Raw genomic sequence first — 24405 nt, 5'->3', positions numbered from 1 at the left:
GGGTCTGAATACTTTCCGAATGCACTGTATATGCAGAATTCAATATAATTCCAATGCAAGAACCTTCCCAAAATGTTGTCTCCTCGCCGATTTCAACTGCCCCCTTAGTCACTTTATCCTGGCACCGGGTCTGTATTGCCCCCTAGATAGCTTGTTTTTGGTTACAAGAATGGTTGAAAAATCCCAACATTAATTTTAAATTAACCCTACAAATAGCACTATTGGGAGATTTGGAAATACATAGTCAATCAATCAACAATATAATACTCTTCGCAAAAATATTTTCTGATGCTGTCTGGTCAAAAATAGTATGACATTGTTGCAGCCCATAGCATAGCATTCAATGCAAGGGAAGCCAGTGAGCATTTGGCCTCCCTTGATATTTTTTAAATAATAATAATAGCTAATCAGCATTGAGCTAAGCTAGTGAGGTCAGCTGTGAATGGTCCTGGGGCACCAAAAAAAAAACTGTCAAGGGAAGCCAGTTTGGATTTGGCTTTAGACCAATGACTTCACATCAGAATCTAAATGTCATTGACAGAAAAGTGCTGCATCTCGTTATGTTGTTGTCCTCCAGTGGCCAGCTAGCTGAAATCATCCCTTTCCTAAATTAGCCATGGATTGAGAGGGATTTGGACTTGTGGTTTTACATAATTCTCCGTACTGGCCAATGATTATAACAGCGATTCTAATCCAACCATAAATTCATACATTGTGCCCCTGGCCTGAGAGGATGGAAATTCAACATGTAGCTAGATGTTGTATGTTAATGTTAACTAGCTGGCCTGGCTCATCGTTGCCCATGAAAGGAAGTTTGGCTACCTAGCAAGCATTTTAGCCAGGTAGCCAAGGACAACAAAAACTACAAGCGTGGATTGTATACCAGAGTCATAGACTATTTAGACAACATGAAAGAGGAGAATGCCATTAACGTTTCTCTACAAGCATGGTGAGTCAACATGTTTTTTCTACTTGCACACACACACACACACACACACAGAAATCTGTACAATGGACAGCCACATCATATTTAGCTTACATTGATTGGACTAAATCGTTTTTGGTATCTTTTAGTTGCCACTATTAGACTAAGCATAGGTGATTAGATGATGTTGAAATGGTGCTGGAATAGTGGAGGCAGTTCCTGTTTTCTTTGTGACTTGCGGTAACTCCGTGGTTCTAAATCAATAGTTGTTTAGTAGTAAGAAAATGTCGGAAAGATTAACTTGTTTGACCATGCTGCAGGTCATGTAACTGCTTGTGACATGCAATATATTTTGTGGACTTCACCAGACAGATGATGCTCTCCGGTTTTGTAATGAAACAAATGTGTTGTTGAATATATTCTGCCACTGTGTCTTCTTATTGTATCGGCCTTAGGCCTATATATCACGGTGTAAAGGCATATGAACTAACAGGTTATAGAGCAAACAACGCAATTATCACAACACATAGTTTGGGGGGGGGGGGGGGGGGGCTTGGCTTCCCCGGTGATTTTACCCACACACCGCTACTGTGGTCTGCAGAGATAGGTAGGATGGACTGAGAGAAATTGAGGGTTGGGATAAAAAACTGGTGATCTACTGTAGTTATGGCTGGGACTACTGTGGAAAAGATTACTATGTATGTATAGAATGGGCACCGGTTTTGCAGTTCATTAAATGTATGATTGAATTTGCCTGTTAACTAATGCCACACACACACAGAGCCCCACAGTGGAGGTGTCATAATACCCATAAAACCTAGCGGTCAAACAGGAAAATGTAGAAACACTTAAAGTAAGGGCCGTGTTTTGTGTAGGCTTACTGTGGCGTGAAGTTTTGAAAACTGTCTAAATCTCTTTAGGACAAGGTGACTTTTATCAATATATTTGGCTCTATTTGCTCTCAGATTCGAAAATGCTAATTAGTATCAAAGTAGACATCATGCAAGACTACAAATCCCTGCAAGCTCCTGCACATCATCTCTAGCTGACACCTTCGCCAACAGATCTTGTTTCAATTTAAACCTTGCACAAGACCGTTCACAGAATTGTCAATGTAATTGTTTTTCTAATTAATCCTTCACTAAATTTAGCTAACATTAATTAGTTAATCCAGAGATTCTTACCTTTGCCTCGATTCAGCAGTCTCGTCGATATCATCATAGCATTTGTAGTTCTTTATGATAGCCACATTAGCAGCTAATAGCATTTAATTTTGCGGGTGGGAAATACGGGCGCATATATTGATTAAAGTCACCTTGCTCTAGAGAGATTTACACGGTTATCAAAACGTCATGCCAGGGTAAGGCTACACGAACACAGTCCTTATTTTAAGTGTTTCTAAAATCTCCTATGGGAAATATGAATGGTAGAAAAACGATCGGAACCATTTCCCTGTTTGACCGCTAGGTTTTATGGGTATTAGGACTCATACTGTGGTACTCTATACGCACACACACACACACACACACACACACACACACACACACACACACACACACACACACACACACACACACACACACACACACACACACACACACACACACACACACACACACACACACGGGCTCGGGGGACAACGGGAGGGTTTTGGGTGTTCGAAGAGTCTTCACTTCAGTGTAGAATGTATGTCTTCAAATCTCAGGAAGTTGATCAGAAGTTCTGTACATTTTAGCATTTGATGATTGCTGTTCTGCTACAGATACATTCCAACACAGATCCAAACATTGCTTGTGCGCAATTGAGAAAACTGTAATGACTGAAAGTGTCTACAGTGTTGAGTATAGTATTATACAGTATACTACAGAATACTATAGAATTATATAGTAAGCATTATAGTATTTAAAAGTAAACTGTAGTATTTTTATGTATGTTTAGTCAGTTCTCATCTCTGACATCTCAACTACTATTTTTGAATGCTTTATTGAAAAGCTTATAGCCTTAATAATGCTTTTTCTGTGTCGTTTTAATGACTGGCCATTGCATTTTGCTGCAGTCATTTTAAATGCAAACATACTTTCTAACACTCCGACCATATTGTCAAAGAAACCAGATGCAATTAAAAAGAGACAACCATTGCAACATCAATTTCTGTGGACAAATGAATGACTCTACATTACTCACAGTTCAGAAGAATCTCCCCGGCTACTCTTAGAAAACTGCTCCTCTCTCTTCCCTCAACTCTTCTTTCATTCATTATATAGGAAAGAGAGAGATCAGTCATAAATACACAGATACAAAACATAAACAAGATCTGTATGGTCAATAAATCATGAGCAGGAGGGAATGAGCCAGTTACTTTGATATCAAGATGAAAGGTAAACAAGGTATGCTAGGAGTAGGGAATAGTGCCTGTGAGTGTGTGAGTAAGTGAACGAGAGTGGATGAAGTGATCACATTAGTTTTTGTACCCACTGTCACAGTGGTTTATCCACATCATACACATGTAATGCCTTCCCGGTTCAGAGACTTTGTTGTTAAGTGAAACAAAACAAACCATGGAAAGAAAGAAGAGGGGAGAACAATACCATAGGGGGAAAGGATGTTGACATCAGGTTATGCTGTTACTTATTACTTCAAATTGTATTTGTCACATGCGCCTAATACAACAGGTGTAGACCTTACAGTGAAATGCTTACTTACAAGCCCTTAACCAACAATGCTTTAAGAAGTTAAGAAAAAAACAAAAATAAGTGTTCAGTAAAAAATAGATAAGTAGAAAATAAAAGTAACAAATAATTAAATAGCAGCAGTAAAATAACAATAGCGAGACTATATACATGGGGTACCGGTACAGAGTCAATGTGCGGGGGCACCAGTTAGAAGAGGAAATTGAGGTAATATGTACATCTACAGTTGAAGTCGGAAGTTTACATACACCTTAGCCAAATACATTTAAACTCAGTTTTTCACAATTCCTGACATTTAATCCTAGTAAAAATTCCCTGTCTTAGGTCAATTAGGATCACCACTTTATTTTAAGAATGTGAAATGTTAGAATAATAGTAGAGAGAATGATTTATTTCAGCTTTTACTTCTTTCATCACATTCCCAGTGGGTCAGAAGTTTACATACACTCAATTAGTATTTGGTAGCATTGCCTTTAAATTGTTTAACTTGGGTCAAACGTTTCGGGTAGCCTTCCACAAGCTTCCCACAATAAGTTGGGTGAATTTTGGCCCATTCCTCCTGACAGAGCTGGTGTAACTGAGTCAGTTTTGTAGGCCTCTTTGCTCGCACACGCTTTTTCAGTTCTGCCCACAAATTTTCAAAAGGGTTGAGGTCAGGGCTTTGTGATGGCAACTCCAATACCTTGACTTTGTTGTCCTTAAGCCATTTTGCCACAACTTTAGAAGTATGCTTGGGGTCATTGTCCATTTGGGAGACCTATTTGCGACCAAGCTTTAACTTCCTGTCTGATGTCTTGAGATTATTCTTTAATATATCCACATCATTTTTCCTCCTCATGATGCTGTCTATTTTGTGAAGTGCACCAGTCCCTCCTGCAGCAAAGCATCCCCACAACATGCTGCTGCCACCTCCGTGCTTCACGGTTGGGATGGTGATCTTCGGCTTGCAAGCATCCCCCTTTTTCCTCCTAACATAACGATGGTCATTATGGCCAAACAGTTATTTTTTTGTTTCATCAGACCAGAGGATATTTCTCCAAAAAGTACAATCTTTGTCCCCATGTGCAGTTGCAAACCGTAGTCTGTCTTTTTTATGGTGGTTTTGGAGCAGTTGCTTCTTCCTTGCTTCCTTGATATAGCACAAATTTTACTGTGAATATAGATACTTTTGTACCTGTTTCCTCCAGCATCTTCACAAGGTCCTTTGCTGTTGTTCTGGGATTGATTTGCACTTTTCGCACCAAGGTACGTTCATCTCTAGGAGACAGAACGCGTCTTCTTCCTGAGCGGTATGACAGCTGCGTGGTCCCATGGTCTTTATACTTGCGTACTATTGTTTGTACAGATGAACGTGGTACCTTCAGGCATTTGGAAATTATTCCCAAGGATGAACCAGACTTGTGGAGGTCTATAATTTTTTTCTGAGGTCTTGGCTGATTTCTTTAGATTTTTCCATGATGTCAAGCAAAGAGGCACTGAGTTTGAAGGTAGGCCTTGAAATACATCCACAGGTACACCTCCAATTGACTCAAATGATGTCAGTTAGCCTATCAGAATCTTCTAAAGGCATGACCTCATTTTCTGGAATTTTCCAAGCTGTTTCAAGGCACAATCAATTTAGTGTATGTAAACTTTTGACCCACTGGAATTGTGATACAGTTAATTATATGTGAAATAATCTGTCTGTAAACAATTGTTGGAAAAATATATTCTGTCATGCACGAAGTAGATGTCCTAACCGACTTGCCAAAACTATAGTTTGTTAACAAAAAAATTGTGGAGTGGTTGAAAAACGAGTTTTAATGACTCCAAGCTAAGTGTATGTAAACTTCCGGCTTCAACTGTAGGTAGAGTTAACGTGACTATACATAGATTATAAACAGAGAGTAGCAGCAGTGTAAAATTGGGTTCTGGGTAGCCCTTTGATTAGCTGTTCAGTCTTATGGCTTGGGGGTAGAAGCTGTTAAGAAGCCTTTTGGACCTCGAATCGGCGCTCTGGTACCGCTTGCCGTGCGGTAGCAGCGAGAACAGTCTATGACTAGGTTGGCTGGAGTCTGACAATTTTTAGGGCCTTCCTCTGACACCGCCTGGTATAGAGGTCCTGGATGGCAGGAAGCTTGGCCCCAGTGATGTACTGGGCCGTACACACTACCCTCTGTAGTGCCTTGCGGTCGGAGACTGAGCAGTTGCCATACCAGGCAGTGATGCAACCAGTCAGAATGCTCTCGATGGTGCAGCTGTAGAACCTACTTCTGATCTGCCAGTACTTTTAAAGACATGGTGTTCACTCTACACTTTCCACAGTACTCACACTGTGAAAAAAGTCCATGTCTTTAAAAGTACACGACCATATTACTCTAACAGTCCTGTGGAGGACCAGCGTACCCTTAATCGATCAGAGATGCTACTCGGGCAGCATTTTGGTTTTGAGCTCTGTCGCACACCGGGTAGGACTGATTGTATGGGGGCTGTCCCTGACCCATGGGCCTCATTTGACCAGAGCGTAGTTTCACAACAGGGAAGGTGAAGGACGGTAACTTCTCAATAGGAGGCGGTGCAGTGACATTAGGGAGCTATAGGGAGCTCATGTCAGCGGACACTTTTTTTCATGCTATAAACTCATGACAGTACTTTTCTATATCCTAAGTCATGAATGGACCACTGACCAGTGTCTTTTTATAACCCATTTGACCCCCTGAGGGGTGTCCATGTACATCCTGCAACACCTGAGGGAGAACTGAGTCCTGGGCAACAATCTGCAGGGAGGGCTCACCTGAGCTGTCGTATGTACGCCGGCAGACCAATCGACAGCTAACCATCAGTCATGGTTGAATATATCATGGGTGCACCTAATATATTGTCCGGTGAGTGTATTTCAACCCTGTGCAGCTTATTACTATTTAGTCAGTTTTCTCCTCTGAGATCTCAAAGACTCTCTTGAATAGCACATAGTCTAAATCAGTTTTTTCTGTGTTGACTGATGACTGGCCATTGCATTTGACTGCAGTCATATTAAATGCAAACAAACATCCTTACACCCCGACCAAATTGCCCAATAAACCACATGCAATAAAAACAAGACAACTGTCCCATTGCAACATTAATTTCTGTGGAAAAATGAACCACCCTACATTACTCAAGTATAACGTAAGTGTTTAGCAACCCAAAGATTGTGCTAATTAGCAAGTAGCTAATTAGCAACTTTAACTACTTGCTAATTTGCAACTATTTAGCATGTTAGCTAACCCTTCCCCTAACCTTAACCTTAATGTAACGTTCGTCTGAAGAGGAAGTGGACCAAGGTGCAGCGTGGTAAGTGTTCATGATCTTTAATTACTCAGAACACCAAACAAAAACAACAAAAGAATAACGAACATCACGTTCTGCAGGCTTCACAGAGCTAACAAAAAACAACATCCCACAAAACTAAGGTGGCAAAACAGGCTGCCTAAGTATGATTCCCAATCAGAGACAACGATAGACAGCTGTCCCTGATTGAGAACCATACCCGGCCAAAACATAGAAATAAAGAACATAGAGTTTCCCACCCGAGTCACACCCTGACCAACCAAACATAGAGAATTAAAAGATCTCTACGGTCAGGGCGTGACACTTAACCCTTTTAGCTAACCCTTCCCCTAACCCTTTAACCTAACTCCTAACCTCAACCCTAACCTTAGCCCATAGCCCTAACCCCTAGAGCTAGCTAATGTTAACCACAACAAATTGCAACTTGTAACATATCATACAAAATGGATGATGGATATCCACACATTAATACATACCATACGAAACATAACATAATGATCGGCTATGAAAAGCCAACTGACATTTACTCCTGAGGTGCTGACCTGTTGCAGCCTCGACAACCACTGTGATTATTATTATTTGACCCTGCTGGTCATCTATGAACATTTGAACATCTTGGCCATGTTCTGTTATAATTGCCACCCGGCACAGCCAGAAGAGGACTGGCCACCCCTCATAGCCTGGTTCCTCTCTAGGTTTCTTCCTAGGTTCTGGCCTTTCTAGGGAGTTTTTCCTAGCCACCATGCTTCTACACCTGCATTGCTTGCTGTTTGGGGTTTTAGGCTGGGTTTCTGTACAGCACTTTGAGATATCAGCTGGTTTAAGAAGGGCTTTATAAATACATTTGATTTGATTTGATATACTAAATGGAGTACCTTGGATTTGTCAGGATTTGGACAGGATTGTTTTGGTCACTAGATGCCCCCATTGCGCCTTTTTGAACCTTTTGTTTTTCCCTTGTTCTAGTTATTATTTGCACCTGTGCCTCATTTCCTTGTAGGTATTTAAACCCTTAGTGTTCCTCAGTTCTTTGCTCTGTGTTTGTATGTTAGCACCCAGCCCCAGCCATGCTGTGAACATTTATTTCTCTAGTTGGATTTTCCTGAGGTACTCTGGTTTTTGTTCTTGTTTATTTTTGATTATTCTTTTGAGGTTTGTTTTTTCCCTGCTGTTGTGGATTTTCATTGTATCTTGGAGGATATTCATTTTTTCTCTTGGCATTACTTTTGACGTTGTGGATTTATATTTTTTGCCTGAAGATTTTTTCCTTTATTAAACCACCGTCTCTAGTACTGCTGTGTCTGCCTCATCTTCTGGGTTCTGCCGACTATTAGTGACTGTTTCTCACACCGGGTCCTGACAGGATTGACATAAAGAATGATATGAAATGCTCTGAGACCATGCTCAGAAAGTGTAATGGCATTTTACTACCAGTACCCACTTTACTTGGGGTAGGGGATAGTGTGCATGTGTGTGTGAGTAAGTGAAAGAGAGTGGATGAAGTGATGAGTTTGGCGTGAGTTTCTGTTGCCACTGTGTCATATATTGATTGACAAATGGACAGTGGTGGAAAATGTACCCAATTGTCATACTTGAGTAGAAGTAAAGATAACTTAATAAAAAATGACTGAAGTAAAAGTGAAAGTCAATCAGTAAAATGCAATTTGATTATAAGTCTAAAAGTATTTGGTTTTAAATATACTTAAGTATCAAAAGTAAATGTATAAATCATTTCATATTCTTTATATTAGACAAAACAGATGACACAATTGTTTTAAAAAATGTATATGTACGAATGGCCAGGGGCATACTCCAGTATTCAGACATAATTTACAAACGAAGCATTTTTGTTTAGTGAATCCTCCAGATCAGAGGCAGTAGGGATGACCAGGGATGTTCTTGTAACGGCTGATTTCCTCCTCTTCAGACGAAGAGGAGGTGTAGCAGGGATCGGACCAAAGCGCAGAGTGGTAAGTGTCCATGTTTTAATATAATTAACAGAACACGACAAAATATACAAAATAACAATGTAACCTAACCGAAACAGTCCCGTGTGGCACGAACACAGACACAGGAAACAAACACCCACAAACCAACAGTGAAAACAGGCTACCTTAATATGGTTCCCAATCAGAGACAATGCAAAACACCTGCCTCTGATTGAGAACCATATCAGGCCAATTGACAAACCTCAACATAGAAACACATAACATAGACTGCCCACCCCAACTCACGCCCTGACCATACTAACTAAAGACAAAACAAAGGAAAATAAAGGTCAGAACGTGAGAGTTCTCTTGATAAGTATGTGAATTAGACAATTGTCCTATCCTGCTATGCATTCAAAATGTAATGAGTACTTTTGGTTGTCAAGGGAAATGTATGGAGTAGAAAGTACATTATTTTCTTTAGGAATTTAGTGGAGTAAAAGTAAAAGTTGTCAAATATAAATAGTAAAGTGAAGTACAGATACCTCGAAATGACTTATGTAGTACTTTAAAGTGTTTTTACTGAAGTACTTTACACCACTGCAAATGACGAATCAAACTGGAGAATAAATGAATGTAACATCACTTTATTTACATTAACATTTTTCATTGGCATACAGATTTTTGTACAGTTTAAAAAAAATCTTCATACCTACACTTTTGTATAATTTATTTTATTAATCATACTTACGATGTATGGTGGATTTATTGTTCTCCATGTTGAATCAATTATTTTTTTATACAACTCATCATTTTGATCTGTTTGCTTGGTGGCGTTGCTTGTTTTGGCCTTTTCACTGGAAATGTGAAAGAAGGACATTCATACATCTTCAGGCTTGATATGGAGGGTTTGAAACTACTGTATGTGTACCTGATATTTTCACTTCGCCTTTAGCACACGGTTGTTCTTGAATTGCGGTGGCATATGGGCATGGCATTTTTGAAAAAATTTACATAATTTTAATAGATTTAAAAAAATGTCTTCCCATTGTCACCAGTAGGAGTAGCAACACCAATAACACATTTGAGGTAATTGAGGATTAGCTCATCGCGCTCTAGCGACTCATTGTGGCGGGCAAGGGCGCCTGCAGGCTGACCTCGATTGTCAGTGGAACTGTGTTTCCTCTGACACATTGGTGCGGCTGGGTTCCGGGTTAAGCTGGCGGGTGTTAAGGAGTTCGGTTTGGTGTGTCATGTTTCGGAGGACGCATGACTCGACCTTCGCCTCTCCCGAGCCCGTTGGGGAGTTGCAGCGATGAGACAAGATCGTAATTGGATATGACAAAATTGGGAAGAACAAAGGGGGTACAATTTTTGTTATATATATATTATAATAATTTACCGAAGTTATAAGATTAAACAGGTTGCTCACAATGTTTACTTTCTAGCATTCAAAATATTAGATATACATCTATAATTCCCCAAAACATCTCACCACAACTCTAATGGGTCACTATGGGGACATGCCAATTTGCTTAACCTAATTACTTTAAACAATGCCTAAACACAAAGTTTTGCAGTTTAAAGAACATGCATTATGTTTTATCATCGATAAACAGTTCACTATAAACAAAAACATGTATGATGTGTACTTATTTGTCATTTTAAAGTGTTTTACATAGTTGCTAAGGTCAAATATATATATACCTAATATTATAGTCCCTGCATGTCCTACATTGAAATAATCCCTTCACGATTAATACAGTACATTCTCAATACAAATGTAATAGTCTCTTCAATGTTGTTGACTTCCATGTATAAGGCATAAGTGGTCTATCTCTGCTATCTATACCAGACATTCAGGTTTATTCAGTGGGGGGATGATCGTGCTGTGCAATACTGTGTGCTGATAGAAAATCAGCCGTGATTACCACATCCTGTTCTACTATAAATAAACCCTATAAAGGTTCTCGCTGTTATGATATTGGTTGATATAATACTTTAAAACACTTTACAAAGCCCACCATCATGACACGGTTTGTTCAGAGGAGGGAATTAAATGCCAACAGGAAACTGTTTTCCCCAGTTTAGGTCAGTAGCTGGCAGACCTGCACTGCCTTTCCTGCCAAAATGGTCTCTCAGACTCCTGAAGGAATTTGGAATTTGAGACACTGGGGACCCAGGGTGGAACCTGTGGTCAGTTTAGTCGTGTTGTTATGTTGAAAGCCAGACAGTTGTGTATGACAGGATGAGAAAAGAACAAAAACATTATCTGATCATCTTCTTGCTCCTGACTTTCTCACGTTGCTGAGCAGTTTCTTAGATCTGTAAATCCCTTACAATTCCTATACCTCAAACTGATTATCACATTAATTAATCCTTATTCTAACAGGAGTAGTAAACACTAGATTTGTTTATATGTGTTGTTGTCCTTGAGTGCCTGGATCCTACAATGGAAAGTCTGAGTTTAGGGGTTTGGGCAGCAGTGTCAAAGTGCACAGTTAATACTGCTTAAAGTGGAATAAAAGGAGGCAGACTAGCTAGCTAGAATACACCAGATCAAATACGTTTTCAGCTACAATACATACAATAGTAGCCTATGGGCTTCAGCTGTAGCCAAGACCAACCAATGGAGCGGTCAATGCAGGGCTGAAAAATAACATTAGCACTTAGGAGGAGTCTGTAAACAGTTTTTGTTCCCACTCTGACAGAATTGGCTAAAATCCTGATATAAGACATGTATAACCCTAACTAACTGATACCTCATATAGAGTTGAAGTCGGAAGTTTACATACACTTAGGTTGGAGTCATTAAAACTCGTTTTTCAACCACTCCACAAATGTCTTGTTAACAAACTATAGTTTTGGCAAGTCGGTTAGGACATCTACTTTGTGCATGACACAAGTCATTTTTCCAACAATTGTTTACAGACAGATTATTTCACTTATAATTAACTGTATCACAATTACAGTGGGTCAAAAGTTTACATACACTAAATTGATTGTGCCTTTAAACAGCTTGGAAAATTCCAGAAAATGATGTCATGGCGTTAGAAGCTTCTGAAAGGCTAATTGACATAACTTGGAGGTGTACCTGTGGATGTATTTCAAGGCCTACCTTCAAACTCAGTGCCTCTTTGCTTGACATCATGGGAAAATCAAAAGAAATTAGCCAAGACCTCAGAAGAAAAATTGTAGACCTCCACAAGTCTGGTTCATCCTTGGGAGCAATTTCCAAACGCCTGAAGGTACCACGTTCATCTGTACAAACAATAGTACGCAAGTATAAACACCATGGGACCACACAGCCATCATACCGCTCAGGAAGGAGACACGTTCTGTCTCCTAGAGATGAACGTACTTTGGTGTGAAATGTGCAAATCAATCCCAGAACAACAGCAAAGGACCTTCTGAAGATGCTAGAGGAAACAGGTACAAAAGTATCTATATCCACAGTAAAATGAGTCCTATATCGACATAACCTGAAAGGCCGCTCAGCAAGGAAGAAGCCACTGCTTTTTGGTGAAATGTCCTCTGGTCTGATGAAACAAAAATGTAACTGTTTGGCCATAATGACCATCGTTATGTTTGGAGGAAAAAGAGGGATGCTTGCAAGCTGAAAACACCGTGAAGTACGGTGGTGGCATCATCATGTTGTGGGGGTGCTTTGCTGCAGGAGGGACTGGTGCACTTCACAAAATAAATGGCATCATGAGGAGGGAAAATTATGTGGATATATTGAAGAAACATCTCAAGACATCAGTCAGGAAGTTAAAGCTTGGTCGCAAATGGGTCTTACAAATGACAATGACCCCAAGCATACTTCCAAAGTTGTGGCAAAATGGCTTAAGGACAACAAAGTCAAGGTATTGGAGTGGCCATCACAAAGCCCTGACCTCAACCCTTTTGAAAATTTGTGGGCAGAACTGAAAAAGCGTGTGCGAGCAAGGAGGCCTACAAAGCTGACTCGGTTACACCAGCTCTGTCAGGAGGAATGGGCCAAAATTCACCCAACTTATTGTGGGAAGCTTGTGGAAGGCTACCCGAAACGTTTGACCCAAGTTAAACAATTTAAAGGCAATGCTACCAGATACTAATTGAGTGTATGTAAACTTCTGACCCACTGGGAATGTGATGAAAGAAATAGAAGCTGAAATAAATAATTCTCTCTACTATTATTCTAACATTTCACATTCTTAAAATAAAGTGGTGATCCTAACTGACCTAAGACAGGGAATTTTTACTAGGATTAAATGTCAGGAATTGTAAAAAACTGAGTTTAAATGTATTTGGCTAAGGTGTATGTAAACTTCCGACTTCAACTGTATATAATATACAAACTGGAGAGGAAACAGAGGAGCGAGGGTTGAAATGGCCTTTTTAAAGTGTGTGTTTGTTTCCCTTTTTAGAGCTGGTCTAGGAGGAGCGGGAGGGGAGGGTGTCCTTGGGTTTACCCCTCTGGGCTGCTAGGCCACAACAGTGCAGATAGACACAGACAGGATGGATGAAGGCCAGCAGGCTGAGTAACGTCAGGGCTATGTTCACCTGTAGAGGAAAGAGAAAAGAGAGAGAGTGATGAGGGGGGAAGGGAGATGGGGTCACCACTCTGCAGTAAGTCCACATTAGAACATAATGGTAAAAGTTAAAGCCTGCTGCAAAGCTCTCCCAAAGGTAAAGGTAGTCTATCTGGTCAATCTGATAACAGTAGCTCCACTCACGTATAGTGGGTCTCCTCCTAGCACTCCTTTGACCAGGGTAAAGCAGGGGTACTGCAGCAGAGCCACCACTGCAGACAGAGCCATGATCATACCATACAGCTTCCCAAAGTGACACGGAGGAAAACTACACAGAGGGAGGGAGGCAAGGGAGATAATTTAATTAATTTGTTACTACTGTACAAAAGTATGACACTAAGAAGGTGTGAGCGTCTATTGTCTGTACTCCCCTTATCCTGTTGCATAATGTTTGTTATTGCAAACGGCTGGTGTGTGTGTGTGTGTGTGTGTGTGTGTGTGTGTGTGTGTGTGTGTGTGTGTGTGTGTGTGTGTGACTCACGCAATGCTGATGAAGGCTGCATTGCCTCCATAGAGGAAGGATCGGTTGAGGACCTGCAGGATGAAGGTGAGGTACTGGAGGGGGAGGAAGGGGGTGGAGGCACAGATGGAGAACAGGACACACTGCAGTGCCGTCAGTGTCAGGGAGAGCACCGACGCACGCAGGTCTGCCTCCTTCTCACTCATTCCTGCACACACACACAAACATACACCAAAACATACAGTATGTACACACACATATACACACACAAACACACAGATAGGATTAGTGTTGTGTTTACAAACCCATGCATATGTTACACCCTTCCCCGCCCCCTTCACAGTTAGATATCAGGGTCAGAGAATCAAGCAGTTCTCAGGGATCTGGTGTTGAAGTTAGTTTAGAGTATAATTTCACTTACGAGTTTTCACAAAAATACAGTTTTGTACACATATTTCAGTAGTGTGAAAATGTTAATCTCGATTTAATTCTGTCTTCTCCATTTCTACACCACCTCCTTAGGTAGCATACGACACCACCACTTCAGTCACCCCCTTCCAAGCAGTAATGTACTGAAGGTCAGAGGCTCTTCAGCCCAAATGTTCCTCCAGTAAAACTCTTAATAGCAGAGCAATGTATTTGAAAACAGCTGTAATGTATAGACATCCTTATATTTCAGACTTGTTTTATTGAGTTTTAACTGAAATTGCAGGAACAGCCTGTTACATTCTGAAATTGTTGGCATAGCAAAGAAAGTGACCTGCGAAAGAACTTTCTTTGTGTGTTTGGTTTGGAGTGTGAGTGTGTGAGGTTTCACATGTGTGTTGGAGAGAATTTATATTAGTGTCTATAGGTGAAGTTTGTACCTGGGGCCCTGGGCTTGCCCTTGTGTCGGTCCATGATGAGGCCGTTCCAGGGGGCACACAGCACCCCACAAAGCTGGGTTACAGCAAAAGCATTGGTGTATGTGCTCACTGCAGGGAAAAACAGAGCGGAATAAGGACGTGCTTAGAAAGAGAGAAGAGTTACACTTTAAACAACTTTTCTTTGTAAGTCTACTTTATTAAACATCAGTAAGATATTTATAAACGGTTAAGACAGTAATACACTACATGGCCAAAAGTACATCTCATTCCAAAATTGTGGGCATTAATATGGAGTTGGTCCCCCTTTGCTGCTATAACAACCTCCACTCTTCTGGGAAGGCTTTCCACTAGATGTTGGAGCGTTGCTGCAGGGAGTTGCTTCCATTCAGCCACAAGAGCATTAGTGAGGTTGGGCACTGATGTTGGGCGATTAGGCCTGGCTCGCAGTTGGCGATCCAATTCATCCCAAAGGTGTTCGATGGGGTTGAGGTCAGGGCTCTGTGCAGGCCAGTCAAGTTCTTCCATACCGATCTCGACAAACCATTTCTGTATGGACCTCACTTTGTGCACGGGGGCAATGTCATACTGAAACAGGAAAGGGCCTTTCCCAAACTGTTGCCACAAAGTTGGAAGCACAGAATCGTCTAGAATGTTATTGTATGCTGTAGCGTTAAGATTTCGCTTCACTAGATCTAAGGGGCCTAGCCCGAACAATGAAAAACAGCCCCGGACCATTATTCCTTCTCCACCAAACATTACAGTTGGCACTATGCATTCGGGCAGGTAGCGTTCTCCTGGCATCCACCAAACCCAGATTGGTCCATCGGACTGCCAGATGGTGAAGCGTGATTCATCACTCCAGAGAACGTGTTTCACTGCTCCAGAGTCCAATGACAGCAAGCTTTACACCACTCAAGCCGATGCTTGGCATTGCGCACGGTGATCTTACGCTTGTATGCGGCTGGTCGGAAATGGAAACTCATTTCATGGAATCTCATTTCATGAAGCACGCGATGAACAGTTCTTGCGCTGACATTGCTTCTAGAGGCAGCTTGGAACTCGATAGCGAGTGTTGCAACCGAGAACAGACCATTTCTACGCGCTAAGCGCTTCAGCACTCGGCGGTCCCATTCTGTGAGGTTGTGTGGCCTACCACTTCGCAGCTGAGCCGTTGTTACTCCTAGATGTTTCCACTTCACAATACCAGCACTTACAGTTGACCGGCGCAGCTCTAGCAGGAATTTGAAGAACTGACTTGTTGGAAAGGTGGCATCATATGATGGTGCCACGTTGAAAGTCACTGAGCTCTTCAGTGCGGTTCATTCTACTACCAATGCTCGTCTATGGATATTCCATTGCTGTGTGCTCGATTTTATACACCTGTCAGCAACGGGTGTGGCTGAAATAGCCGGAGCCACTAATTTGAAGGGGCGTCCACATAGTTTTGGCATATGTATAATGTCTGATGCATAAGTATAATGTCTGACAATAGGCTTTTGTAAGTGTGTGTGTGTGAGTGTGTATGTGTGTGTGTACCCAGAGAGGGTTCTCCCTGGGTCAGTCTCTGCAGCATGGGGTTGAGGGTGCCGATGAACAGGTAGTGCCTCAGCTGCATGACAGATAACCACACCAGGTGCCAGAGGAAGAACTTGGACAGGAAACACTCCCAGAAAGTAGCCACTGAGAGGGGGTGGGGAGGAGAGGAAGAGGTCAAATCAGTCACAAATACACACAGATTATGTAATTGCAGTTAACAAGGTCTGTATGGTCAACCAATCATGAACATATGGGACAAGGGAACGAGAAGGGCTGATATCAAGTTAACCTAAATCTACACACCTTTCTCTGCGCTCTCATTGTTAAAAGGCGTTTCTTCAGTGACATCATCACTCTGCACGCTGGCAATTGCTGCTGTCTGCTCCGGGCTGAAGGTCTTGGTCTGGCCACAGTTTATTCTGTCACAGGAAGTTATAGCAACACTGGTTATAGTCACACAGAGAACAGACAGACTGGACCCATAGGGGGTGTGCTGGGGTCTCTAGGTTGTTAGAGCTTCTGCTAAGAGCAACAAACACTCAGCAGACATGTATTCCCTTCTTTCCCTGGGTCTATTTTCTGTCCAACTCCTGTTCTTACCCCTAGGTGTAGCCCTCAGGGAGGGGGTAGGGGATGTGTTCTTACCCGTAGGTATAGCCCTCAGGGAGGGGGTAGGGGATGTGTTCTTACCCGTAGGTGTAGCCCTCAGGGAGGGGGTAGGAGATGTTTTCTTACCCGTAGGTGTAGCCCTCAGGGAGGGGGTAGGGGATGTATTCTTTCACCTAGGTGTAGCCCTCAGGGAGGGGGTAGGGGATGTGTTCTTTTACCTAGGTGTAGCCCTCAGGGAGGGGGTAGGGGATGTGTTTTTTACCCGTAGGTGTAGCCCTCAGGGAGGGGGTAGGGGATGTGTTCTTACCCCTAGGTGTAGCCCTCAGGGAGGGGGTAGGGGATGTGTTCTTTCACCTAGGTGTAGCCCTCAGGGAGGGGGTAGGTGATGTGTTCTTTCACGTAGGTATAGCCCTCAGGGAGGGGGTAGGGGATGTGTTCTTTTACCTAGGTGTAGCCCTCAGGGAGGGGGTAGGGGATGTGTTCTTTCACCTAGGTGTAGCCCTCAGGGAGGGGGTAGGGGATGTGTTTTTTACCCGTAGGTGTAGCCCTCAGGGAGGGGGTAGGGGATGTGTTCTTACCCCTAGGTGTAGCCCTCAGGGAGGGGGTAGGGGATGTGTTCTTTCACGTAGGTATAGCCCTCAGGGAGGGGGTAGGTGATGTGTTCTTTCACAGAGGTATAGCCCTCAGGGAGTGGGTAGGTGATGTGTTCTTTCACCTAGGTGTAGCCCTCAGGGAGGGGGTAGGTGATGTGTTCTTTCACGTAGGTATAGCCCTCAGGGAGGGGGTAGGGGATGTGTTCTTTTACCTAGGTGTAGCCCTCAGGGAGGGGGTAGGGGATGTGTTCTTTCACCTAGGTGTAGCCCTCAGGGAGGGGGTAGGGGATGTGTTTTTTACCCGTAGGTGTAGCCCTCAGGGAGGGGGTAGGGGATGTGTTCTTACCCCTAGGTGTAGCCCTCAGGGAGGGGGTAGGGGATGTGTTCTTACCCGTAGGTGTAGCCCTCGGGGAGGGGGTAGGGGATGTGTTCTTACCCGTAGGTGTAGCCCTCAGGGAGGGGGGGGGGGGGTGTGTTCTTACCCCTAGGTGTAGCCCTCAGGGAGGGGGTAGGGGATGTGTTCTTACCCGTAGGTATAGCCCTCAGGGAGGGGGTAGGGGATGTGTTCTTTCACCTAGGTGTAGCCCTCAGGGAGGGGGTAGGGGATGTGTTCTTACCCGTAGGTGTAGCCCTCAGGGGGGGGGGGGGGGGGGGGGGGGTGTTCTTACCCGTAGGTGTAGCCCTCAGGGAGGGGGTAGGGGATGTGTGTTCTGGGTAGCAGGAGGAAGGTCCTGACCAGGTGGATGATGCCACACGCAGCCAGGAAGAGGAAAGAGGCACGCAGAGATATCCCAGCCTCAAATAGCAGCTAGAGCAGAAGAGAGGCAGGAGGGATGGCATCATTATCACCATCATCATCATCATTACCACATTGACAGCTATCAATTTATAACCTCTGTGTGTGTGTGTGTGTGTCTTACCTTGATGATGAGGAAGAGTGCGGAGGAGGAGTCGAAGGCACCATTGTAGAGGGTGATGATGGTGGAGCGAGCGGAACCAAACAGGTTGCCTATCTACAGGAGTAACAGAGAAGTGAAGCATATTTCATGAGTACATACCACAGACTGACAAAACCCCAAGTCAAACAAGTCAAATGCTATATCATGAGTGTGTTCCCAGTCATGGTCCTCTTTAATTACTCAGAGAACTCTGCCCTGAGGACTGCTGTGTACATGACTGATGTTTATTCAGGAGGTAATGAATATGAGAGAACAGACCTGCATGTTGGTGACCAGAAACAAGATGCCTCCCACAGAGATGCAGGACAGCGCCGGGAAGAGGAGGACGGACAGAGCTGAGAGAAAAACAGAACAGACCTAAATCTTGCGAATTGCTGACAAAAGTGTAACAAACGTTCCAACTGTTGATAAAAATGTATCAAAAGCTTTGGGGTTTGGGTAAGCTGTGCCATAAAGCCTGTTTTTGAAAAGTCAATGATTTTACCTGAACTTGAGAAGGCCACAAACAAGGCACCAGAGGTGTACATTGATCTGGAGAAGACACACACATACACACTCGCTGACAATCAGAAACACAATGTCACAATGAGACCGGTCAGGGGGTAATGTTAAAAAATACTTTGTTTAACTTCCCTCTGGTTGTTCCTCCCACTATCCTAGCCCTGTTTTAAGAGCCTTAGCCAACATTAGCTGTGTTTTCCTGGTCCTAGCTACGAGGTCGAGGTCCCATCTCAACCTCTTCTATTCTTATTATTTCACCTTTATTTAACCAGCTAGGCCAGTTGAGAACGCTTTCTCATTTACAACTGCGACCTGGCCAAGAGAAAGCAAAGCAGTGCGACAAAAACAACAACACAGAGTTACACATAAACCTCCCTCTCTAGTCTCTATCCTCTCTCTATTTGCATTCCTTCTCTTTTCATTTCTCCTCCACCTAGTGTGAAAACATGTGGATTTGCTTCTGATTGGCTTAGGAGGCGATGTATGGGGAGTTTGTTGATGCAGATTTGGAATCTGGGGCTATGGAAGGTTTTTTCAGTAACTCGGTCTGTGCCACATTAACCCTAGTTGGCCCAGTCTAACCCCATCAACCCCAGGCTCAACCACACCCTGAACACTCACAGCCAACAACATAACCCCCAGCCCTTAACTATATCTGTAAATGTCTCCCACCCTGTCCAACTTCATTCCTCTTTCTCACTCCCTCTCTGCTTGGCATGTCCACTCTCCCTTCATTCCTTACCTCTGGCAGTGCTCGCCCTCTGGCGCTGTCTTGCACCGTCTCTTGGATAACTAGGCACTGAGTCCAATCTACTCCAACAGGAAACTAGAGGCCCAGACAACTCAACTCACACCTTCACCAGCACTTTCCATTGGCCTATCCTTGGCTTTCTTTTCTCTCTCTCTCTCTCTCTCTCTCTCTCTCTCTCTCTCTCTCTCGCTCTCGCTCTCTCGCTCTCTCTCGCTCTCTCTCTCTCTCTCTCTCTTACCCACTCACACAAACACAACTCCCCTCTCCCTTGCTCCTCCCAGAGCGTTCTCCACATCTGTTATTGTGAACAGACATGGGAACCCCTCCAAAGGAAATAACGGATGTGACAGACAGAAAAAGAGTGACTTAGCACTGGAGGGTACACATCCTCATGCTTTCCACCGTCACTTAAATACCACAAACAGATAGGCAGGGACAGAGTGAAACTGTTGCAGAGAGTGGTAAAGAGAGAGACAGATAGGCAGGGACAGAGTGAAACTGTTGGAGAGAGTGGTAAAGAGAGAGACTGATAGAGGTTCTCTGTTATGGCTGAGGCAATGGCAGACTGTGTTTAGTTTAGTATTATAAACTGGGTAGTTTGGGTCCTGGATGCTGATTGGCTGAAAGCTGTGGTATATCAGACAATATACCACAGGTTTGACAGAAAATTACTGCTCTAATTACGTTCATAACCAGTTTATAATAGCAATAAGGCACCTGGGGGGTTTGTGGTATATGATCAATATACCACGGCTAATGGCTGTATCCAGGCACTCTCTGTTGCGTCGTGCTTAAGAACAACCCTTAGCCGTGGTATATTGGTTATAAAACACACCCCCTCGGGCCTTATTGCCAGCTGTCTGGCTGCTTCATAGGACTGTGCTTTTTGACGGTCTCTCAGTCTAACAGCCATAAAATGAGCCGTTAGTGCAGCATCGACCAGAGACAAAGAAATCTCAACTCCCATGAGATTAGGCATGTAATAAAGCCTCATTAACTCTGAACAGATTCTTAAACATTTAACAAGACTCTATAATATACTGTCTTCACGTAAGGCCAAACCATTGCGGGTAACTCAACACTAAGCGCACATCAATGGTTGATGTCAACGGGATATTTGCGTGAAAGTTCAAGATACAGTCTCAAGATAAGATAAGACAAGGCTCATATAGCTGTGCTCAGTATCTTGTTTTAGTGACACTACTGCATTAGGTTGTTTACGTTATGGATATGGTTGAATATAGGTTATCAACCCTGTGCAGCTTAATGATGCGTTCTAACATGTTTACAAAAAGACTCACATTCCCAGCAGCCTGGTCACCATGGTGCCAAAACGGTCGAACAGGAAGCCATTGGGCAGCAGCAAGAAGTTGTTCATGAAGGAAGCGATAGTGAAGATGAGGGAGAACTGTTCATCCTGAGCACTGCAGTCTGACACACACACACACACACACACACACACACACACACACACACACACACACACACAATCAGAGTGCTGTCAGTATGGGCAGGTGTGTGTGCATGAGTGTGCCCAGGCCTCTGAATGACCTTAAACATTTTTATTTGTATTTTAAGATATACTGTGAATCCAAACAAATGATACATTATGTTTGAAACGGGATGGTGAGGTGTCTCAGTCACTGACCTAGGAATTGTGTTCCATTGACCCCGGTAGTGTTGACACACAGGTAGCTGAAGTAGCCTTCCGTCTTCAGGACGAACACCAGGGAGGCCCAGCCAAAAACGACCCCCGCAAAACACAGGCACTCCAGCAGTCCTGTGACCAGGGTCAGCCACCGCCGCACCACCACCTCACCCTCACAACCCAGCATGGTCTTGTCCCGCACTTTCACTCTTTTTAGGTTCCCTGGTGGAGTCACTTCACCTAAGAGAGAAAACAAGAAAAATAGAAAATCAGAAAACAAAACCCAACAAAGATTTTTAAAAGCCGGGGCCTCCCGGGTGGCGCAGTGGTCTAGGGCACTGCATCGCAGTGCTAACTGCGCCACCAGAGTCTCTGGGTTCGCGCCCAGGCTCTGTTGCAGCCGGCCGCGACCGGGAGGTCCGTGGGGCGACGCACAATTGGCATAGCGTCGTCCGGGTTAGGGAGGGTTTGGCCGGTAGGGATATCCTTGTCTCATCGCGCTCCAGCGACTCCTGTGGCGGGCCGGGCGCAGTGCGCGCTAACCAAGGGGGCCAGGTACACAGGCTGGCTTCCGGGTTGGAGGCGCGCTGTGTTAAGAAGCAGTGCGGCTTGGTTGGGTTGTGCTTCGGAGGACGCATGGCTTTCGACCTTCGTCTCTCCCGAGCCCGTACGGGAGTTGTAGCGATGAGACAAGATAGTAATTACTAGCGATTGGATACCACGAAAATTGGGGAGAAAATGGGATAAAATTTAAAAAATAAATAAATAAAAATAAGATTTTTAAAAGCCCATCTCTTCTCTGAAAGTGATTTCAAATCTCAATGACTCTCTTGAATGCCCTCTTGAATAGCATATACCCTAAAATAATGCTTTTCTGTGTCGTTTTGAGCGACTGGCCATTGCATTTTGCTGCAATCGCATTGAAGGCAAACATACATTTCTAACATTCCAAACACATTGCCAAAGAAACTAGATGTAATAAAAAAGAGACAACTGCTCTGTCGCAACATTCAGTTCTGTGGACAAATGAACCACTTACTCACAGATCAGAAGAAGATCTCCAGCTACTCTTAGAAAACTACTCCCCTCACTTCCCTCAACTCTCTTTTATAGTTTATATAGCCTTCCTTCCACCCAGTCTCCCCTCCCCTTCATTTGACCCCTCCTCTCCAATTTTCAGGGTTTTGTCTGATGGCGAACACATGAATGTGAAGGAAAAGATACAACGAAAGAAAGCCAATACACACCATGAAAGCAAATTAAATGACATATGGGAGAGATACTTCCAAAATTACCCATCTGTAAAAAGGACTGTTCATTTATCTGTACTGTTTTGCTTGTCTAAACTGTTGCTATTTACATTGCTAGTGAATGACCAGTGTCTTTCAATGCGTATCAAGGGCATTAGCACTTAGCCTTTAACATTCATGTGATCCCTCTCTCACTCATTCACTCCCTACTAGTAGTCAACAGGGCTGGAAGACTCAATGGGTGATGCAAGTAAACTATGAATAACGACCACAAGGTCTGATAATGTCATAATTCAGTTTTTACACCTCGGATCACAAGACCCTCTTTGCCAGAACACAGCGTAACTTCCTCAAATCCATGACCGCATACGTCAAAAGAGACAGAGAGAGAGAGCGAAAGAGAGAAATAGAGACAGAGAGAGAGATATAAATATAGACAGAGCGAGAGAGAGGATGATTACTTTACAACACACTCAGACACACACACACACACAGCTTGGTACTCTGCTGTGTTGAAGGTCAGGGTGAAGTTCTTCTCTCTTTCAGATGCGTTCAGGGCTGAGAAGTCAAAAGCATCTGGGAAGAAGCGATGGATGAGTGCACAGAACACCGGCCCATCACACCATGAAGATGAGAAGTTCTCTACGGAAATGCCCCGGGAAAGAGGTGGCAGGCAGAGAGAAATTGCGACAGAGAGAGAGAGAATGAAAGAGGGAGAGAGAAATAGAGAGAAAGAGAGAGAAAGAGATATTGAGACAAGAGAGAGCGAGAAAGCGAAATAGAGTCAGAGAAAGAGAGAGTTGAGATAAAAACATACAGTCTATCACACATAAAGAAACAGTTATCAAACATACAGAGTCAGAGAGATCCTACATTCCCATCCTATTCAGATCCATGACTTGTCATGTGTGATAGGATTTATCTTATGCATAATAAACTCAGGAAAAAAAGAAACATCCTCTCACTGTCAACTGCGTTTATTTTCAACAAACTTAAGATGTGTAAATATTTGTATGAACATAACAAGATTCAACAACTGAGACATGAACTGAACAAGTTCCACAGTCATGTGACTAACAGAAATGGAATAATGTGTCCCTGAACAAAGGCGGGGGGGTCAAAATCAAAAGTAACAGTCAGTATCTGGTGTGGCCACCAGCTGCATTAAGTACTGCAGTGCATCTCCTCCTCATGGACTGCACCAGATTTGCCAGTTCTTGCTGTGAGCTGTTACCCCAATCTTCCACCAAGGCACCTGCAAGTTCCCGGACATTTCTGGGGCGGAATGGCCGTAGCCCTCACCCTCCGATCCAACAGGTCCCAGACGTGCTCAATGGGATTGAGATCCGGGCTCTTCGCTGGCCATGGCAGAACACTGACATTCCTGTCTTGCAGGAAATCACGCACAGAACGAGCAGTATGGCTGGTGGCATTGTCATGCTGGATGAGCCTACAGGAAGGGTACCACATGAGGGAGGAGGATGTCTTCCCTGTAACGCACAGCGTTGAGATTGCCTGCAATGACAACAAGCTCAGTCCGATGATGCTGTGACACACCGTCCCCAGACCATGACGGACCCTCCACCTCCAAATCGATCCCGCTCCAGAGTACAGGCCTCGGTGTAACGCTCGTTCCTTCGACGATAAAAGCGAATCCGACCATCACCCCTAGTGAGACAAAACCGCGACTCGTCAGTGAAGAGCACTTTTTGCCAGTCCTGTCTGGTCCAGCGATGGTGGGTTTGTACCCATAGGCAACGTTGTTGCCGGTGATGTCTGGTGAGGACCTGCCTTACAACAGGCCTA

The 24405-nt window shown here is 43.6% G+C and overlaps 1 protein-coding gene across 1 annotated transcript; it reads right to left on the bottom strand.

Annotated features, from left to right (window-relative positions):
- Positions 1-13268: 13268 nt before the first annotated feature.
- Positions 13269-21536, bottom strand: LOC120046979 (solute carrier family 43 member 3-like). The gene is made up of 12 exons (XM_038992529.1): positions 21350-21536; positions 21003-21132; positions 18934-18980; positions 18708-18784; positions 18411-18503; positions 18159-18298; positions 16592-16707; positions 16289-16432; positions 14753-14860; positions 13908-14094; positions 13571-13694; positions 13269-13397 (listed from the first exon to the last, which is right to left on the bottom strand). Exons 1-12 carry the CDS (start codon positions 21534-21536, stop codon positions 13269-13271), a joined length of 1482 nt encoding a protein of 493 aa, XP_038848457.1.
- Between the last annotated feature and the right edge of the window lie 2869 nt (positions 21537-24405).

This window comes from Salvelinus namaycush, chromosome 5 (assembly GCF_016432855.1).
Source record: "Salvelinus namaycush isolate Seneca chromosome 5, SaNama_1.0, whole genome shotgun sequence".
NCBI classification, from domain to species: Eukaryota; Metazoa; Chordata; class Actinopteri; order Salmoniformes; family Salmonidae; genus Salvelinus; species Salvelinus namaycush.
This window is presented reverse-complemented; position numbering and strand designations above follow the sequence as displayed.